The 15,581-nt window shown below is 44.8% G+C and overlaps 1 protein-coding gene across 3 annotated transcripts in view; it reads right to left on the reverse strand.

The window, feature by feature from the left end:
* Positions 1–15,581, reverse strand: part of MINDY3 (MINDY lysine 48 deubiquitinase 3) — a 154,560-nt gene that overhangs the window by 85,198 nt on the left and 53,781 nt on the right. For all 3 annotated transcript variants that reach the window (XM_040434557.1, XM_040434558.1, XM_040434560.1), the window contains one exon: positions 12,310–12,390. In XM_040434557.1, the coding sequence (XP_040290491.1) occupies positions 12,310–12,390 (81 nt within the window). The remainder of the gene's footprint in view (positions 1–12,309; positions 12,391–15,581) is intronic.

Genomic DNA, 15,581 nt, shown 5'->3' on the forward strand with positions numbered 1-15,581 from the left:
AAGATTTGCAGCATGAATGCCCTCAGCGTCTTCTCTGAGGCTGAACGCATTCAAATTAATTACAGACATCCTCACTGGCCACAGAGGATGCCAGTAACAACCCTGGAAGCGCGAGCTTCAGGGTTTTTGACCATTTATATGCCGAGATCTCACTTGATCACGGCATTTAAAGGCTTCAATTACCGCGATCGGCATTATTCCCGATCGTGGTAATTAGCTGCAGGTCTCTGCTGTTTGAAACAGCAGAGACCTGCCGGCCATGACGCACTTGCGAGTGGGCACCATGTCATGTTTGCCTATCGCTCCAGCGCCGTAGCGAAAGAGTTAATGCAAAAAATGAAGATCATACATCATATAGTATGACAATCTCTTTCTAACAAAGCTAGAACCAGCCCTGTACCTCACATGGATCCAGAGATCTCCCCATTCGTTGGTAGATTTATTTCAAGCTGGCAGCCTTGGGGGGGGGGGGGCTCCTTTCTCAGAGGGTGTGTCCTGTCTGCTGCAGCTGGTGGCAGATGAAGGAAGGAACTGAGCCTGTGCGTCCATCTCAGTGAGCAGGACAGAGAAATTAAAAAAAGGGCTAAGAGCAGGTGGCGCCATACAGATAGATTTCAGTGAATAACTCAGTAGCTATAATACATTTTTAAATGGATGCAATTACAAAAGTATTCAGATCCAGGTGCTGGTTTGAAAACTGTAGAAAATTATTTGTGGTACAACCCCTTTAAATGTTAATATATTTTTAAGAACTTTTGGTCATTTTTTTATTTATTTTCCATGTCACTATATTTAAAAAAATAAAATAAAAAATACTGCAGTTTTCAGACTGGCCACTAGGGCCAAAATAGGTAAAGACCGTTATTTGAAAACAGCCACAAGGGCCGAAGACACAATGGACAGGTTCGGACCTCACTGACGTCCATGAGAGAGTTTTCTAGGGTTGTCTCACTTCAGCAAATTGCATTAATCATGTAGACAAAGTAAATATAAGACACTTTCTCATATATTGTTAATTGCCCGTGTTGCTTCCTTTGCTGACATGATTTATTTTTCCATTGCATTATACACTTCTTGCTAACATGGTTGCGACCACCCTGCAATCCAGCAGTGGTGGTCGTGCGTGCATACGGTAGGAAAAAGCGCCGACCTGTGTGCACTCCCACAATACCGGCCACTAGACAAGCCGGCGCTTCTTCCTATAGTACGCAAGCACGACCACCACTGCTGGATTGTAGGGTGGTCGTAACCATGGAAACAAGCAGTTTATAATGGGATGGAAAAAAATAAATCCAGCCAGCAAAGGAGGCAATATGGACAATCACAATACATTAGTAAGTGCCTTGTATTCACTTTCTCTACACGATAAATGCCACCTGCTGAAGTGAGAGAACCCCTTTAATCTGCTGCTTTTTTTTACCGCCATGAATGTGCCGTAAAGCTTTTGATAAATCTGCCCCATTCCCTTGTAACACACTCTGATCTCATAAAGTACAGAGGAGTAAGATGAAGGTTATTTTAATAACTCTGGGACCGCCGCCGAGAGAGATGATAAATTACGACGGACAAGTTTGGATCAGAACAAAGATGTCAAATCTCGGCAAACACTGAGTGACTGGAAAACCGCGCATAGTTGGCATCAAACCGCACAATGACAAGCAATATAAAAATCTTCACACGTCATCATGTCCATGGTCACTCAGCTTCACATCGCTTTACAGAAATACGGTTCTGTCCGCATCTGTATTTCTATTGGATCACACACAACAATTTACACCCTCAAAGTGGTCGAACAATGGGCTGTGGAAGGGACGCGGGTTTCTGAGCTACAACCTTCCTACGCCACACATACAAAAAGTTAAAGAAATACTTTAAGCAAGCATATATACTGTATTATGTCTTGTTCAGGGTATGAGGGGGCGGAGCACCATTGAGAGAATCCTTGTCATGCTCCGCCCCCCTCAGGTCTGCACTAGATAACAGTGTATCAAGTATTTACGTGGCCGGGCTTATGGAAACCGCAGAGTGGGCTGGCTCTCTACAGTTTCCCTAGCTCCCATTGTAACGAGCTAGATAGGGCCGGCGCTCAGTCCCATCTCACCGTGGAAATGGTGAGAGGGGACAATCTCCTTAAAGAGAAATTCACAGTGCCTTGTAGGGCTAGCTCACGTGAATGCAATGATGCCTTTCACTTAGCAATCTGTTGCTTCATTCTGGAGAAAAAAATATGCAAATGAGCAATTCGATGCACTGAGGGACGGACCCGAGTCCCTCTGTGAAGCCTGGCTCCTCCCTCTTCATGACTGACAGGGTCAGGTTTCTGCCCAGTCAGTCAATCAAGGACAGAGAGGGGCTGGCAGAGGAAGCAGGAGGAGCAAGGGTGCACAGAGCTGATTAGGCCCGCCCTTGGAAATACTTTTTTTCTCCAGAATGAAGCAACTTAGCACCAAGTTAAAGGTATCATTACATCCAGCTGAGCTAATCCCACAGGGCACAGAGTCTCCTGGTGACAGGTTCACTTTAATATAAAAAATATCAGACTCTGATCACCTCTGACACTGTGAACGCGGAACCTGGATTTTCACGGTACTGCACATTGACTTCCAAGAAGTTCTCATGTGGTCGTTAACTACTGTGAAGCTTTAAACATTTCAATAAAATTGTTAAGTGTTTGAGCACATGCACGGCTGGGAAGAAAGGACGGCACAGCTCGATGTCAGTATGGAGCACTCTGCAGCGCAAATATACTGACGGTCTATCCTCAGGATAGAGCATCAATATCTAAATAGGTGGGGGTCTGACAACAAGACCCCCACCAGTCAATTGTTCCCGAGTAGCTCTTGTACTGGAGAAGGACAATGAAGCTGCAAATCTCCATCCTTTGCGTAGCAGATGGAGCTCCTTACTGCAGTGAAAGGAAGCAGCGGATGGGCGGCTGTGCAGGGGGTCGGACACCCGATGATTGGATATTGATGGCCTGAGGATAGGTCATCAATATTAAATCCTGGAAATGCCTTAAAAAAAAAAAAAACGCACGTTAACACCACTGTCCATTATTGCAGCCCTCCTGCCCCACAGTCTGTGACTACTGCCCTCACCCTCCCTGCCTCCTGTCGGCTTCTGATCACACTGAGTTTTGGGTTACACAGTGTGTCTAAAACTGGAACGCGTGGTTTCGAAGAGGTGCGTTTGTAAATGCAGAACATAAATTAGCAAGCTACAGATAAAGGCACCACTCCATTAGTCTAATCTTCACGACACCGGTGGGAAAGGGTTAAGCAACAGAATGTAAATTACAAAAATAACTATTTTTTTTATACTGAATTATATTAAAATGACATTTAATGGTGGCACAAACCGTTTAAAGGGGTTTTCCGGGATTTTAATACTGATGGCCTATCCTCAAAGCGCGGCCTTTCCTTCAACCCTCTGATCGGACACCTGCCGATCTGATATTAATCCTGAGGATAGGTCATCAATATTAAAATCCCCAAAAAACTGTACATATCTGTATGTCATCAACGTCTAATTGGTGGGAAATAACTCTGGGATGGACGTCTATGCTTTTGTTAAAGAAGTTCTCCGGGCTTTTAATATCGATGACCTATCCTCAGGATACGTCATCAATATCAGATCGGTGGGAGTCCGTCAGCTGTATGAAGGGAGCGCGTGGCGTCTCCCATCTCTCTTCCTAGACCTAGCAGCAGCAGGAAGAGAGATGCACTGCACGCGCTCCCTTCATACGGCAGGGGTTAGATCATCAATATTAAAAGCCTGGAGAACCCCTTTAGGAATGGGGGTACTCTGACCTTACCAATCTAAATCAGTCACTGGTTTCAATGGGTTTGCTCCACAATTCCCAGAGAGCTCTTTGCGAGTCAAAACGTCGCCACGTTTGCTGCGGGTTAAATAAATACCGGATTGCTTGAACTGGACGAGTGGTGGGGATGACTACAAGGGACCCTCGAGCCTGGATCCTTGTCCGCGGACACCACTTTTAACTAGACCTCTTTACCAGGTATCCATAATATTGGAATGATATTTACCCCATGTGTGGGTCAGGAGTGCTGCATATCTTCTATTGTCTTTGCGAGTGTGGCCACCTCCACAATGTCCACCCAATGGTCGGAGGTCCATCCTATATGGATAGGACACAAGTACTTGATATAGAAAAACCCCTTTCAGGCATGGTTCATAGACTAAAGGCCTCCATCGCCAGGATAAACCCCACTGATGCAGTCCGAGAACCAGTTTGTACCCAGTTTCCACACAAATTGGCAGTTATGGCCGCCATTTATTGGGCAAAATTGTGTAGTAGCGCAGAATAAGTTGGTCCAATCTAAAAAGAAAAAATGGTCTCAGTGCAGGGTTCCTCCTTATACATCAGACCGGTATGGGTGACATCCATCACCAGAAGACAACATGACATTAGGGGAGTTTCCAGTCACATCAGCCATGCTTTTCTCATTCCAGCAGCCGGAGGAGATGGCTGCTATTGACCGTCAACGGACAGCTTCCTGAATCACTGCCGGCATGTTCCAAAGCGTTAATACGCATAGCGGGGTATGACATCTCAAATCTCCAAACAGTCCTGGCTGGTGTGAGGTCATCTCTAAAGCTCCCTGTCATTACCGACATGTAAAATCCCATACACACAGCAGCCAGGGTGACGGGCGGCCGGCTGAAGAGTATGCCGCTATGTTTAACAAGAAGAACGCGAAACAGATGGGCGAAAGACGGATCGTTTTTCTCTGGAAAGGAAATAATTTGCTCTTTGTCCCTGGGGCCTTAACCAACCATGAATATTCCACTTTTACCAGGATCCCATCTGAAAACTGCACATTGCGATAAGGTTAATTGAGAAATGGACCGAGCGTAGAGAGATCCGCCGCCTTCTCTGCGGGGTGAACGTTAGGAATTCATCCTAAACTTTTTAGACTTATTTTACCATTGACTGAGGGAACATTTGGGGGGGGGAAGGGGGGTCTCCAGAATCCAAACTAAATGCTTTGTGGCATCTTAATCATTGCTACGACGTCCAGGTCTTGTTACACGTTGAAAGCGATTAGGGAGCGGAGCTGGAAGATAAGTCTAATCTCATTAGTGTCACGCGGTGTATGGGAGGACTAGCGGACAGGAAAGATCTAAACAGGGAGGCAATCAGGATCCACACATAAACACCGTGTAATATGTTGTCTTCATATGTAGTTGGGGATGGGGGGGGTCCAACACGAGGCTCATCACATACGGTATATGGCAGACTGTACAAAACGTTTACGGGAATGATGTATCATGCGTTTCCTGAATTCTATTTAAAAGGGCTGTCCAGGATTAGAAAAACATGGCTACTTTTTTTCCCCTGGGGACAGCGCTGCACCTGTCTATTGCACAAGTGAATGGGGGCACAGCTGCAATAAAATAGACAACCTGCGGGCAGGGGTGGTGCTGTTTTGGGAAGAAAGCAGTTATGTTTTTCTAATCCTGGACAAACCCTTTAAGGCCTATTCCCATCCTGGACATTGAGGGCATATCGCTAGGATATGCCTCTAATGTCTGATAGCAGCAAGTCCCAGAGGGCTAGGGTTAACCCTAACCCTCTGGGACCCATATCTATACTTAAAATGGAGCCTGCAAAGTGCTGGAGTGCATACCACACATGTGAGGCCGCCCTCCATTCATTTCTATGGGAGTGCCAAAAATAGGTGAGTGGCATGCTCGGCTATTTTCACAAGTCCCATTGAAATGAATGGGAAGTGCAGAAAGCAAGTGCACCCAACACTCCATTCCCATTCTCTAAGTCTATGGAGAGGGGAAGGGGGAGGAGTGAGGAGAAACTGAGGGGACAGGCACAAACAAGCAGGCTGAACAGCACAAAACTTTACTGCCATTCATTTCAATTCTCATGAAGCGCACGATCCCTACTTTATTCACAAAACTAAAAGGTCATTACTACTTTGTCATGCTCTCCATTACTAAGTGACTGTGAGACAGTTAGGAAGGAGATTTTCCTCTACTTTCTGTGTGTGCAGTGGATGGTAGCTCCTCTCCACCCAACATGTCTGAGAGCTGCAAATCAGATACTCGGCATGAAGAGAGCTACACTGCTAGAAAATGCCAGATAGATGTGATATATTGGCCCGAAAGTGTTTTTCCTCATATATACATTGTACTATTTATTAATGCAAAGTATGTTGAAAGCTGAATGCTGCTTTAATAGGGTTGTGCAGGTGTTTTATATTGATGACCTATCCTCAGGATAGGTCATCAATATCTGATTGACAGGGATCCGTCTCTCGGCCAACCAGTTGTTTGAAGAGTAGGTGGCGCTCACGCGAGCTCCGCTTCCTGTTCAGAATTACACTACACGTCATCTTGCTCGTACTGGCGCGCAATGTAATTACATGTGCTCGTCTCATTCACTTCAATGTGATGAGCGCCTGCAATTACACTGCACCACAGCTGTAAGCAAGACGGCACGCAGTGTAATCTTTAAGAGGAAGAAGTATCATAAGAGAGCCGCCTCCTCCACAAACGGCTGATCAGCGGGGGTGCCGGGAGTCAGACCCCCACAGATTTGATATTGATGAGGATAAGTGTCACCAATATAAAACAGCTGCACGACCCCTTTAAAGTGTAACTGTCACTTTTTTATTATTTGTGTAATGTATAGGGGCAGTGACACTGACCGTTTTTGTAATATACTTTAATTACTGAAATCGTACATTTCTATTAGAAAAATAGCTCTAAAGTGACCCATTTTGAGCCTTAGCAACGCTCCTCTGTCTTCTGTTTACATAACAGTGGAGACTTGCTCAGTACTGACTGTGCTGTGTAAACAGAAGACAGTGCCAGTGCTCCATGAGCGCCATTTTCTTTTGGCGTCAAGTTCCTGGCAGAAACCATAGGAGTCGGAGTATAGTCTGTTCTTAGGACGTAGAGTCCTGTGTTCTGGCTGTTTGGATGGGAGTCATAGCCAGGGAGCTGCATGAGTTTATCTGCCATGCTGTAGCGCTCACCCCATCCCCAGGGGTTCCAGGAGAAGGGCTCATGCACACGAACGTGTTTTCTTCCAGTGTCCTTTCCATTCCGTATACGGAACCATTCATTTCAATGGATCCGCAAAAAAAAACAAAAAACAGAAGTTACTCCATGTGCATTCCATTTCTGTATGTCCGTTACGCAACAAAAAAACATGTCCTATTATTGTCCGCATTACAGACAAGGATAGTGCTGTCCGGACGTCATCCGTATTTTTTGCAGACCGCAAAATACATACGGTCGTGTGCAGGAGCCCTAATATTGCAGTGCTTCAAATAATATTTAGCATGTTGAATTTGCCATGGATTTTTGGCACCACCTTCCATTGTTCTCACTGGGAAGCATAGCTCTTAATGTGTCCGTGTTTTTTTGCCATGACCTTCCATTGAAAACAATAGGAGGCGGTTTTGCACCAAATTCAGTGTGCAAAAAACCCAGTTTGAGCGGCCCCAAAGAGTAGCACCAACAGCCAGGGGCCCCAGGTGATTTATGACCGCCTGTGGATCACGTGTATGTGGCAGAAATATATTTAAAGGGGATGGTAACTGGTGATTTTAATTTTTGTTAGAATTTCAGAAGTGGCATATAGAGAAAGTCCAGTCGAATGAACGGCACATGGATAACGCGGGCCTGACCCGACACGTCTGCGCAGCTTTTCCAGGTACTCTTAATGGTAATTGGATAATTCTAAGTTCCGTTCTGTGCTGCACGCAATGCATTTCTTTTGACCACTCTTCCCTTCCTCGAGTGTGACTTTGCAGGCTATATATTCTTCACGTTATCATGTGATCGGCCTCTAATCTGATATACAGTATGATACAAGGAATACAGTTCTATCTATGGACGTTTTGCATCAAATCTCATGCTGCACACATGAGAAATAAATCATAAAAATAACTCATTTTCTCTAATCATTTCACAGTTAAAATATGCATAAATAATTGCATGCTTACAGCCGCCACTAGGAGGAGCTACAGTTACCTACAGTAGCATTGGTTAACTTGACATTTAACGGAGTATTCCCATCTAGGACATTGATGGCATATCCCTGGTATATGCCATTAATGTCAGATAGGCGCAGGTCCCACCTTTATGACCCGCTCCCATTTCCAGATGGTGGACCCCGAATTGAAGGAGCACACCACACAGGCGCGTCATGCTCTCCATTCATCGCTATGGGAGTTAAAAAAAAAAAAAAAATGGCCAAGTGAGCAAGTTCAGCTATTTCTCCCATAGAATGCACAACTGTCCTCCCCTCACTTTGGGGGCCCTGTTTTGGAGTAAGGAGCATCTCCGATAGGTGGCACCAACACCTACCTCACATTGATGGCATATCCAAGCAATATGCCATCAGTGTCCCCTGATGCACACGGTCGTGACTGCATTGCAGTACGCAAACTACAGATCCGCCAAATATGGACACCTTCCGTGTGCACGTCGCATTTTTCTCCCTCCCATTACTAAGTTAGTCTGCAATACAGGCAAGGATAGGACACGCTTTATAATTTGTTAAACTGACACACGGATGCGGATAGCACACGGATGATAGCCGTCTGCTGTCCGTTTTTTTTTTTGTTTTTTTTTGCGGGCCCACAGAAATGAATTGGTCCATGTGCAATCTGCAAAAAATGCAGATTGGACACGGTAGTGTGTGCATGAGGCCTAAATCGGGCCCAAGTACACATATCCATCAGATGAGTACACATATCCATCAGATGAGAAAATTTGCAGAATTTTTGAAGATTATGGAAAAGGCATGAACGAATCGATTAGTCTCATTAGCAAGAGCTCTTCCCATGTGAGGGGCTGCCCTGTCCCCACCTGAAGAAGAGCCGACTGACAGGACGGCCCTGACAATCCGACATCTGTGCCGCGGCTCCGAGCCCTGACACAGGCGCCCAAAGCTCAAATTTGGCTCTAGGAACAAGGACTGCGCTTGGATGGGTAGCTGAATTTGAGCTCCAGCACTGCTATTTGGATCAGTGATGGAGACGAATCGATTCGCTCATCCCTATGGTCAATGGAGAGTGACTGCACATGCGTGACCACTGCTCCAGTCACTTCTATGGCACTGCCGGAGATTGCCAAGAGGTGTATTTGGTGTATTTTTGCCACAGACATTGAGTGGGGGGGGGGGGGGGGTCACATGTGCACACCACCACACCATTCACAGAGGACTCGGGGACACCCTGCGATCATATGGACAGGTGATAAATGTTCTTCACTGGAATGACCCTTTACATAAGATGCTGTAATGTAGGCTTTTCCTTGTCTTTCAAATTCCTTTAACCACATCCTTTTTGTTGGCTTTTGGGTGAGAGGTCCAGAGCAGTGACTGACAATCAAGTGTTTAGATAACCTCTCCCCGAAAAGCTAATAGAGAGCGCACCACCACGGCTTGACCCGGTCAGCACATGAAAGAGAGGACACCACAGACGGGATTACCACACTTTATAAGAGTACATGGCGGTAGATTAGACTTTCTGAGAGTGACCCTGTCTCTTAGCAAACAAATAGGGGGGGGGGGGGGGGGGGGGGGGAATAGACTCACTTTGTACATTTCTTCCAAATAATTTGTGTAGGATCACCCAAAACTACTGACACAACGCTAGGATATGCCATAAATGCCCAATGGGTGCAGGTCCCCTTGTGGGACCCACTTGTATCTCAAGAAAAGTACCAGAAATAAATGAAATATCAAACTGTGCGTGACCGGCCGCCCCACCATCACCACTATGGGACTTCCATCTTTCAGAAGTCCCACGGAGGTGAATGGAGAGCCCAGCTTGCTGTCCATTCATTGCTAAAAAACTTCCAATAAAATGAGTGTGCTTGCTCGGCTATTTGTGGAAAACCCATAGCAGCACTCTGTTTACCACGGGGCCCATGTTTGAGCTGGGAGCTCCTACCGAACACTATAGAATCTTATTGATATACCATACACGTCTAGATGGGACAGCACCTTAATATTCCCTCTGGTGGCCCTGCATGGAAAGTGAACACTTTCTGCCAGGTTTTCTTACAGATTACAGGTAATCGCTGGCTGTCCCAGCATGGAGACCCTTTTTTGATCGGCTTAAAGGGGTTGGCCGGTTTCCTATATTGATGATCTATCTTCCGGAAGGATTGGTCATCAATATCACATTGGCGGAGTTCCGACTCTTGGTAACCCCGCCGATCAGCTGTTTTGAGGAGAATGCAGTGCTCGTGCGAACGCTGCCTTCTCTTCACTATTTACCTGCTTACTGTCGACATTGCAGCGGTGAGCAGGTGTAATTACATCTCAGCCATTCAAGTCAATGGGAAGGAGCAGCTACACTCTGTCTACTCCTTCCCATTGAAGTAAATAGCACAGAGCAGTTGCAATTTCACCTCAAACAGTGGAAGAGAAAGCAGTGCTCAAACAGCTGATCGGTGGGGGTGCCCCGTCAATCTGATATCGATGACCTATATTAAGGATAGGTTAATTAATATCACAAAACCAGACAACAGCTTTTGAGAAGTTGGATTACTCAAAAAGGAAATTCACTAGAACCTCACAGACAAAAGCTATTTTTCAAAGCAAACCTGTCCACAAACATCTTCTGCCACGTCAGAATTATCATTTTCAAAAGCATCCTTCCTGGGTGAAGAGGAGAGTGCAACGGGTGAATGGCACAACTGCTGCGTTTAGTTGGGGGCACAATACATGTAACTAGAAAGTTTTTTTTTTTTTTTTTAAACAAAATGTGTACTGTCACTTTAAATATACAACCTGGACCTACAGATTCCAAGGGGTCCAAAGTATAATTTCTACCCCAATAGACCCTCCCCAGACGCTGACATGTGAAGCAATTGGATGTGGATGCTCAGCAGCCATTTATCTTCTGCAGCGAGGTCACATCTGTGCTGCGTCTAATTGTAGCTCCCATAGCACAAGTAAAACACATCGAGGGATTACACGGGTCACACCGGGCAAACTCCCGCCAGGGTTAGGAGGTGAAGGGGGCCTAAAGTCAACTATCACTTAGTGCCATCCATGTCTGAAGGAGACAACTCCTGTGAGAGTGCTTTCTGTGATAAATTATCCTGCAGACAGGACGGAGGCGCGGCGCATACTGAGAATCTGAGCCCGGAGAAAAACCGGAATATTATTCATCTCTACATTTTCCAGAAAACTATTGCTGTGCATTAATATGGATGATCTATCCTACGAACTGGTCATGGGGTCCGACTCCCGGCAATCACTCCAATCAGCTATTGGAAAGGGATAATGCGCTCAGGCGAGCACTGCGGCCTGTGACGTCACGTGGCCTTAGTGCTGCTCAGTCCATCCAAGTGAATGGGCCTGAGCTGCAATACCAAGTGCAGCCACCACACAATGTATGGCGCTGTGCTTGGCATACTATGAAGAGGCCAGGGGGCTCCAGTCCCTTTAAATGGCGTGGGTGGTGAAAGTCGGACCCTCACCAATCAGATATTGATGAGCTATCCTGACGATAGGTAACTAATACCCAATCCCCCCCCCCCCCCCCCAAAAAAAATAAATAAATAAACTTTCAAATATTATAGATTATATCTCTGTACTTATCCATGTCTGAATTTGCAGCTGAAGCAGAGTCAGGTAGACTGCCGAGGGCCCCCGGGGGGATGTGGGCCCCTTATGTCGCTCACTCACCAGTAAAAAAAAGAGCCACGGAAATCATCTGTGCCAGTAGACAGTGTGGATCAGATTTACTAATGTGTCTGTGCAAAAATCTGTGGCACAATTTGGCGCATCTAGGGTTTCTACACTTTTTCCCAACATGCTTGAAAAGTGGGTGGGACTTACGGGAAAGGGCGGAGCTTCGTGTTAAACAGGGCAGGATTAGGATGCGCCAATTTGCGTCACAATTCTGGAGTAAAAATCTGTCTAACCAATAGTAGGTACAGAGTCCGAGAAAAGTGTCTGCCCCAGATCCACCGTCCATCCATGCAGGTCTGGACAGCCAAGCTAAGGTTACGCCACCAACCAGGGCCTGTCTGTCAGCGCACAGCCATCTCCAATCGCCTAGAAATGAATGGAGCGGTGCTCGCGCATGGGGCGCTACGGCTCCATTCATACAGTGGACTGTGGGACCCCCATGGTCAAAATTGCTGAGGGTCCCTACAGAGATCATACATTTATTGCCTATTGCTATGGCTTATGAAAAAACAGGATTTAAACGTACGCAGGTCCAATGCGAGTGATTCACACAAGAGTATCATACTGTAATATAATATTATAGCCTATATATATAAAATATTACTTACCTTGGTGAAAAATACCGTTAGATGCGTCTCGCTGCCGATTACCCAGATAGGACATTTGGGCGATTTCAAGAAATTGCCGACCTGAGAAAAAGTAGAAGAAAAATAAATGGCGATGCGTGTACAGCGCTGAGGAATACGTCAGCGCTATATAAGCAAAAGGAAATGGTAAGATTCAAGGAGTTTTCCAAGACTGACCTATCCTCTGAACGCGGTATTAATAAGTAAATCTTCACATACGGCTCGCTGACCCTTACCGGACCAACACACAAAGATATGCACCGGAAGAAGCCGAAACTGGAGTCAGCTCGTGTAGAACACTTGAAATATGAGCTCACAGACCTAGAGATAAAAAGATCTTCGTCTACCTGCAGCAACCACTAGGGGGAGCATGGTCTTTTTTTTACTTGGCTGGAGCAATGGTGTGCCGTATACCTATGTGACCACTGCAGCCAATCACTAACACCTGAGGCCAGGAGGGTATATGGGCATGTCACTGCTGACAGGGAGTATTGGAGTGGCGGCCATGGAACAACGGAGAATTTAACATTTGAGTAGTGGGGCTTATTATTTTATACCATTTCCCCCAATTATGGCCAATTTTTTTTTAATCTTAATAAATCCCTTTAATGACGATTCAACCCAAAATGCTGTCTGTACATTCCAGGCACAGCCTATTGATTTCCTTAGGAACTGTGCAATACTTAATTTCCCCTGAGGAGGTGCTGTGGGGAAAATTGAACACTTGCTACCCCCGGATCGCAGCAGGAGGACACCAGGGGTCAGTTTATTTGTCAAAAGACCCTTCTAGCAAAAACATTTTTGTTTATTCAAAGTGGAGAACCTCCTTCACAAATATTTATTAGACATCCACGTAGAACATTTATCTGGTTTTGAAGTTTAACCTTGTGACTATGCGGTCTTCTGGAATTGTGCCCCTTTCTCCTCTGAAATCAACAAAGTTCCCTGTGACTCCAATATCACATATTTCCTCCTCACATACCGACATCAGATGACTATTTTTACTGCTCTGTAAACTTGAAATTACCATCAAAGTCATAAAAGCGTAAACAAGCGTATGAAGACGAGAGTGTTTGATGCCTCCGGGTCCCTGGAAGGTGGAGAAGCCTCCTCAGATGGTGTACTCAAGGAGAGCGGAGACTTTAAACAAGGAAATTCCTCTCCATTTATAGGCTTAAGCTATAAAGCTGTCAAATATCCCGACTGTGTGATAGCGGTATACACACATATGTGATAGCAGTATATATACACGTATGTGATAGTATATATACATGTGTGTGATAGTAGTATACATCAACATATGTGCGACAGTAGTATACATACACGTGTGCGATAGTAGTATATATATATATATACACACATGATAGTAACACATGTAACAGGTCAGCCAGTGTCATAGGTACAAAACTGCTGACAGATGCCCTTTAATGTTTAAATGCACCTCTGAACGATGAGCGCACATAGGAACATGGGACCAACACAGATGTCTTCAACATGTAACAGGTCAGCCGGTGTCATAGGTACAAAACTGCTGACAGATGCCATTTAAGAATTAATCTGATTGGTCATTTATGAACAAGCGCTCGCACTTTCTTTGAACTTGTTTTGATAAATCTAATTTGACTCATCTGATAAATCTATTTTGATTATGATGATGGAGACACATTTTCGATAGTGATGGAATGTGCAGACTTTTCATTAATGCATTTTACTCATTTTGGGCTAAAAATATTTTTTTCAGTTGCTGTCTACTAAAAAATGTTCAGGCGTTTATGAGATACAAGGGCTAAAAATCAGTCTGTTTACAAGCTGTCACTTTCTGTATTATTTGAATCCTGTCATCTGACGGCTCAGGTGTAGTTCTCATCTCTGATCTTCTGAACATAAACACTTATTTAAAGAGCCTCTGTCGGCAAGATCAACCCTATTAAACCAGGCATACTGCCTGGTAGGGTTAAAACAATACCTTTCTTCTATCTGTCTGTTAAACAGCTGCAGAGAGATCTCCGGTTTTATTCGGTGCCTTGCAGCGCTGGGGTCTTAGGTTCGAATCCGACCAAGGACAACATCTGCATGGAGTTTGTATGTTCTCCCCGTGTCTTCCGGTTTCCTCCCACTCTCCAAAGACATACTGATAGGGAACTTAGATTGTGAGCCCCACTGGGGACAGTGTGATGCCGACGTCTGTAAAGCGCTGAGGAAAATGTCAGCGCTATATACGTGAATAAAAAAATAAAATAAAATGCAAATCAGCATGTTGGAGCACCAGGGGCCAGGGCTAAATCTTTGAGCACTGCTTTAATAACACCCTATATGTTCTGCATATTACTCCCCGTGTGCCGTTCCGTAACAGTACGCCATGCACTGTCTGATAATGCCTATTCTCATCCGCAAAACGGACAAAAATAGGACATATTCTATTTTTTGCGGGGCCGCGGAACGGACTAATGGATGAGGACAGCACACGGGTGTACTGTCCACATCTTTTGCAGCCCTATCGAGATTAATGGGTGCGGACCGGTAGAGGACTGCAAATATGGCCGTGTGCATGAGGCCTTACACGTAGATGTCCCAGGTTCAAATCCCAGGACTGAATTCTCGATTTTATTTCCTCAGCTATTTATTCTCTCCCTCACTTAACCCGTAATAAAAGGCTAGAGCCTTACTATATTGAGAATAGAGGTTTTCTATACTTAGAAAGCTATTGTGCCTGTGAATAATGAAGTCATTTTTTATTCACTTTCTAATAATAGAAAACCTCTATTCTCAACATGGTAAGGCTACTTACTATTTAATGTTGTTTAACATACAGACAAATGATAGGTATTGTTTTAATCAGCATGATCAACCCTACCAGAGACAGTGTGCTTGGTTTAATAGGGTTGATCATGCTGACAGAGGCTCTTTAAGCCATATTCTTAACAGCTTGATAAGAACTGTGCTACAAAAAGTGTTTATGAGGTCAGGAGATCAGAGATAAAAACTACACATGAGCCATCAGATGATGGGATTCAAAGAAAACAAAGTGACAGCTTGCAAACAGACTGATTTTTTAACTCTTGCATCTCAGAAACAGTTGAACTTTTAATGAAGACCAACTGAAAAAATATATAATTTTTAGCCCCAAATGAGTAAAATGCAATCATAAAAAAAAAAAAAAAAAAAAAAAAAAAAAAAAAATGCCCCAAAGGTGTCCATAGCCCTAAAAAAGAATCTCTCACCTCTAATGACATAATTGCATTCTCCATAACATA

This window comes from Bufo bufo, chromosome 5 (assembly GCF_905171765.1).
Source record: "Bufo bufo chromosome 5, aBufBuf1.1, whole genome shotgun sequence".
Lineage (NCBI taxonomy): Eukaryota > Metazoa > Chordata > Amphibia > Anura > Bufonidae > Bufo > Bufo bufo.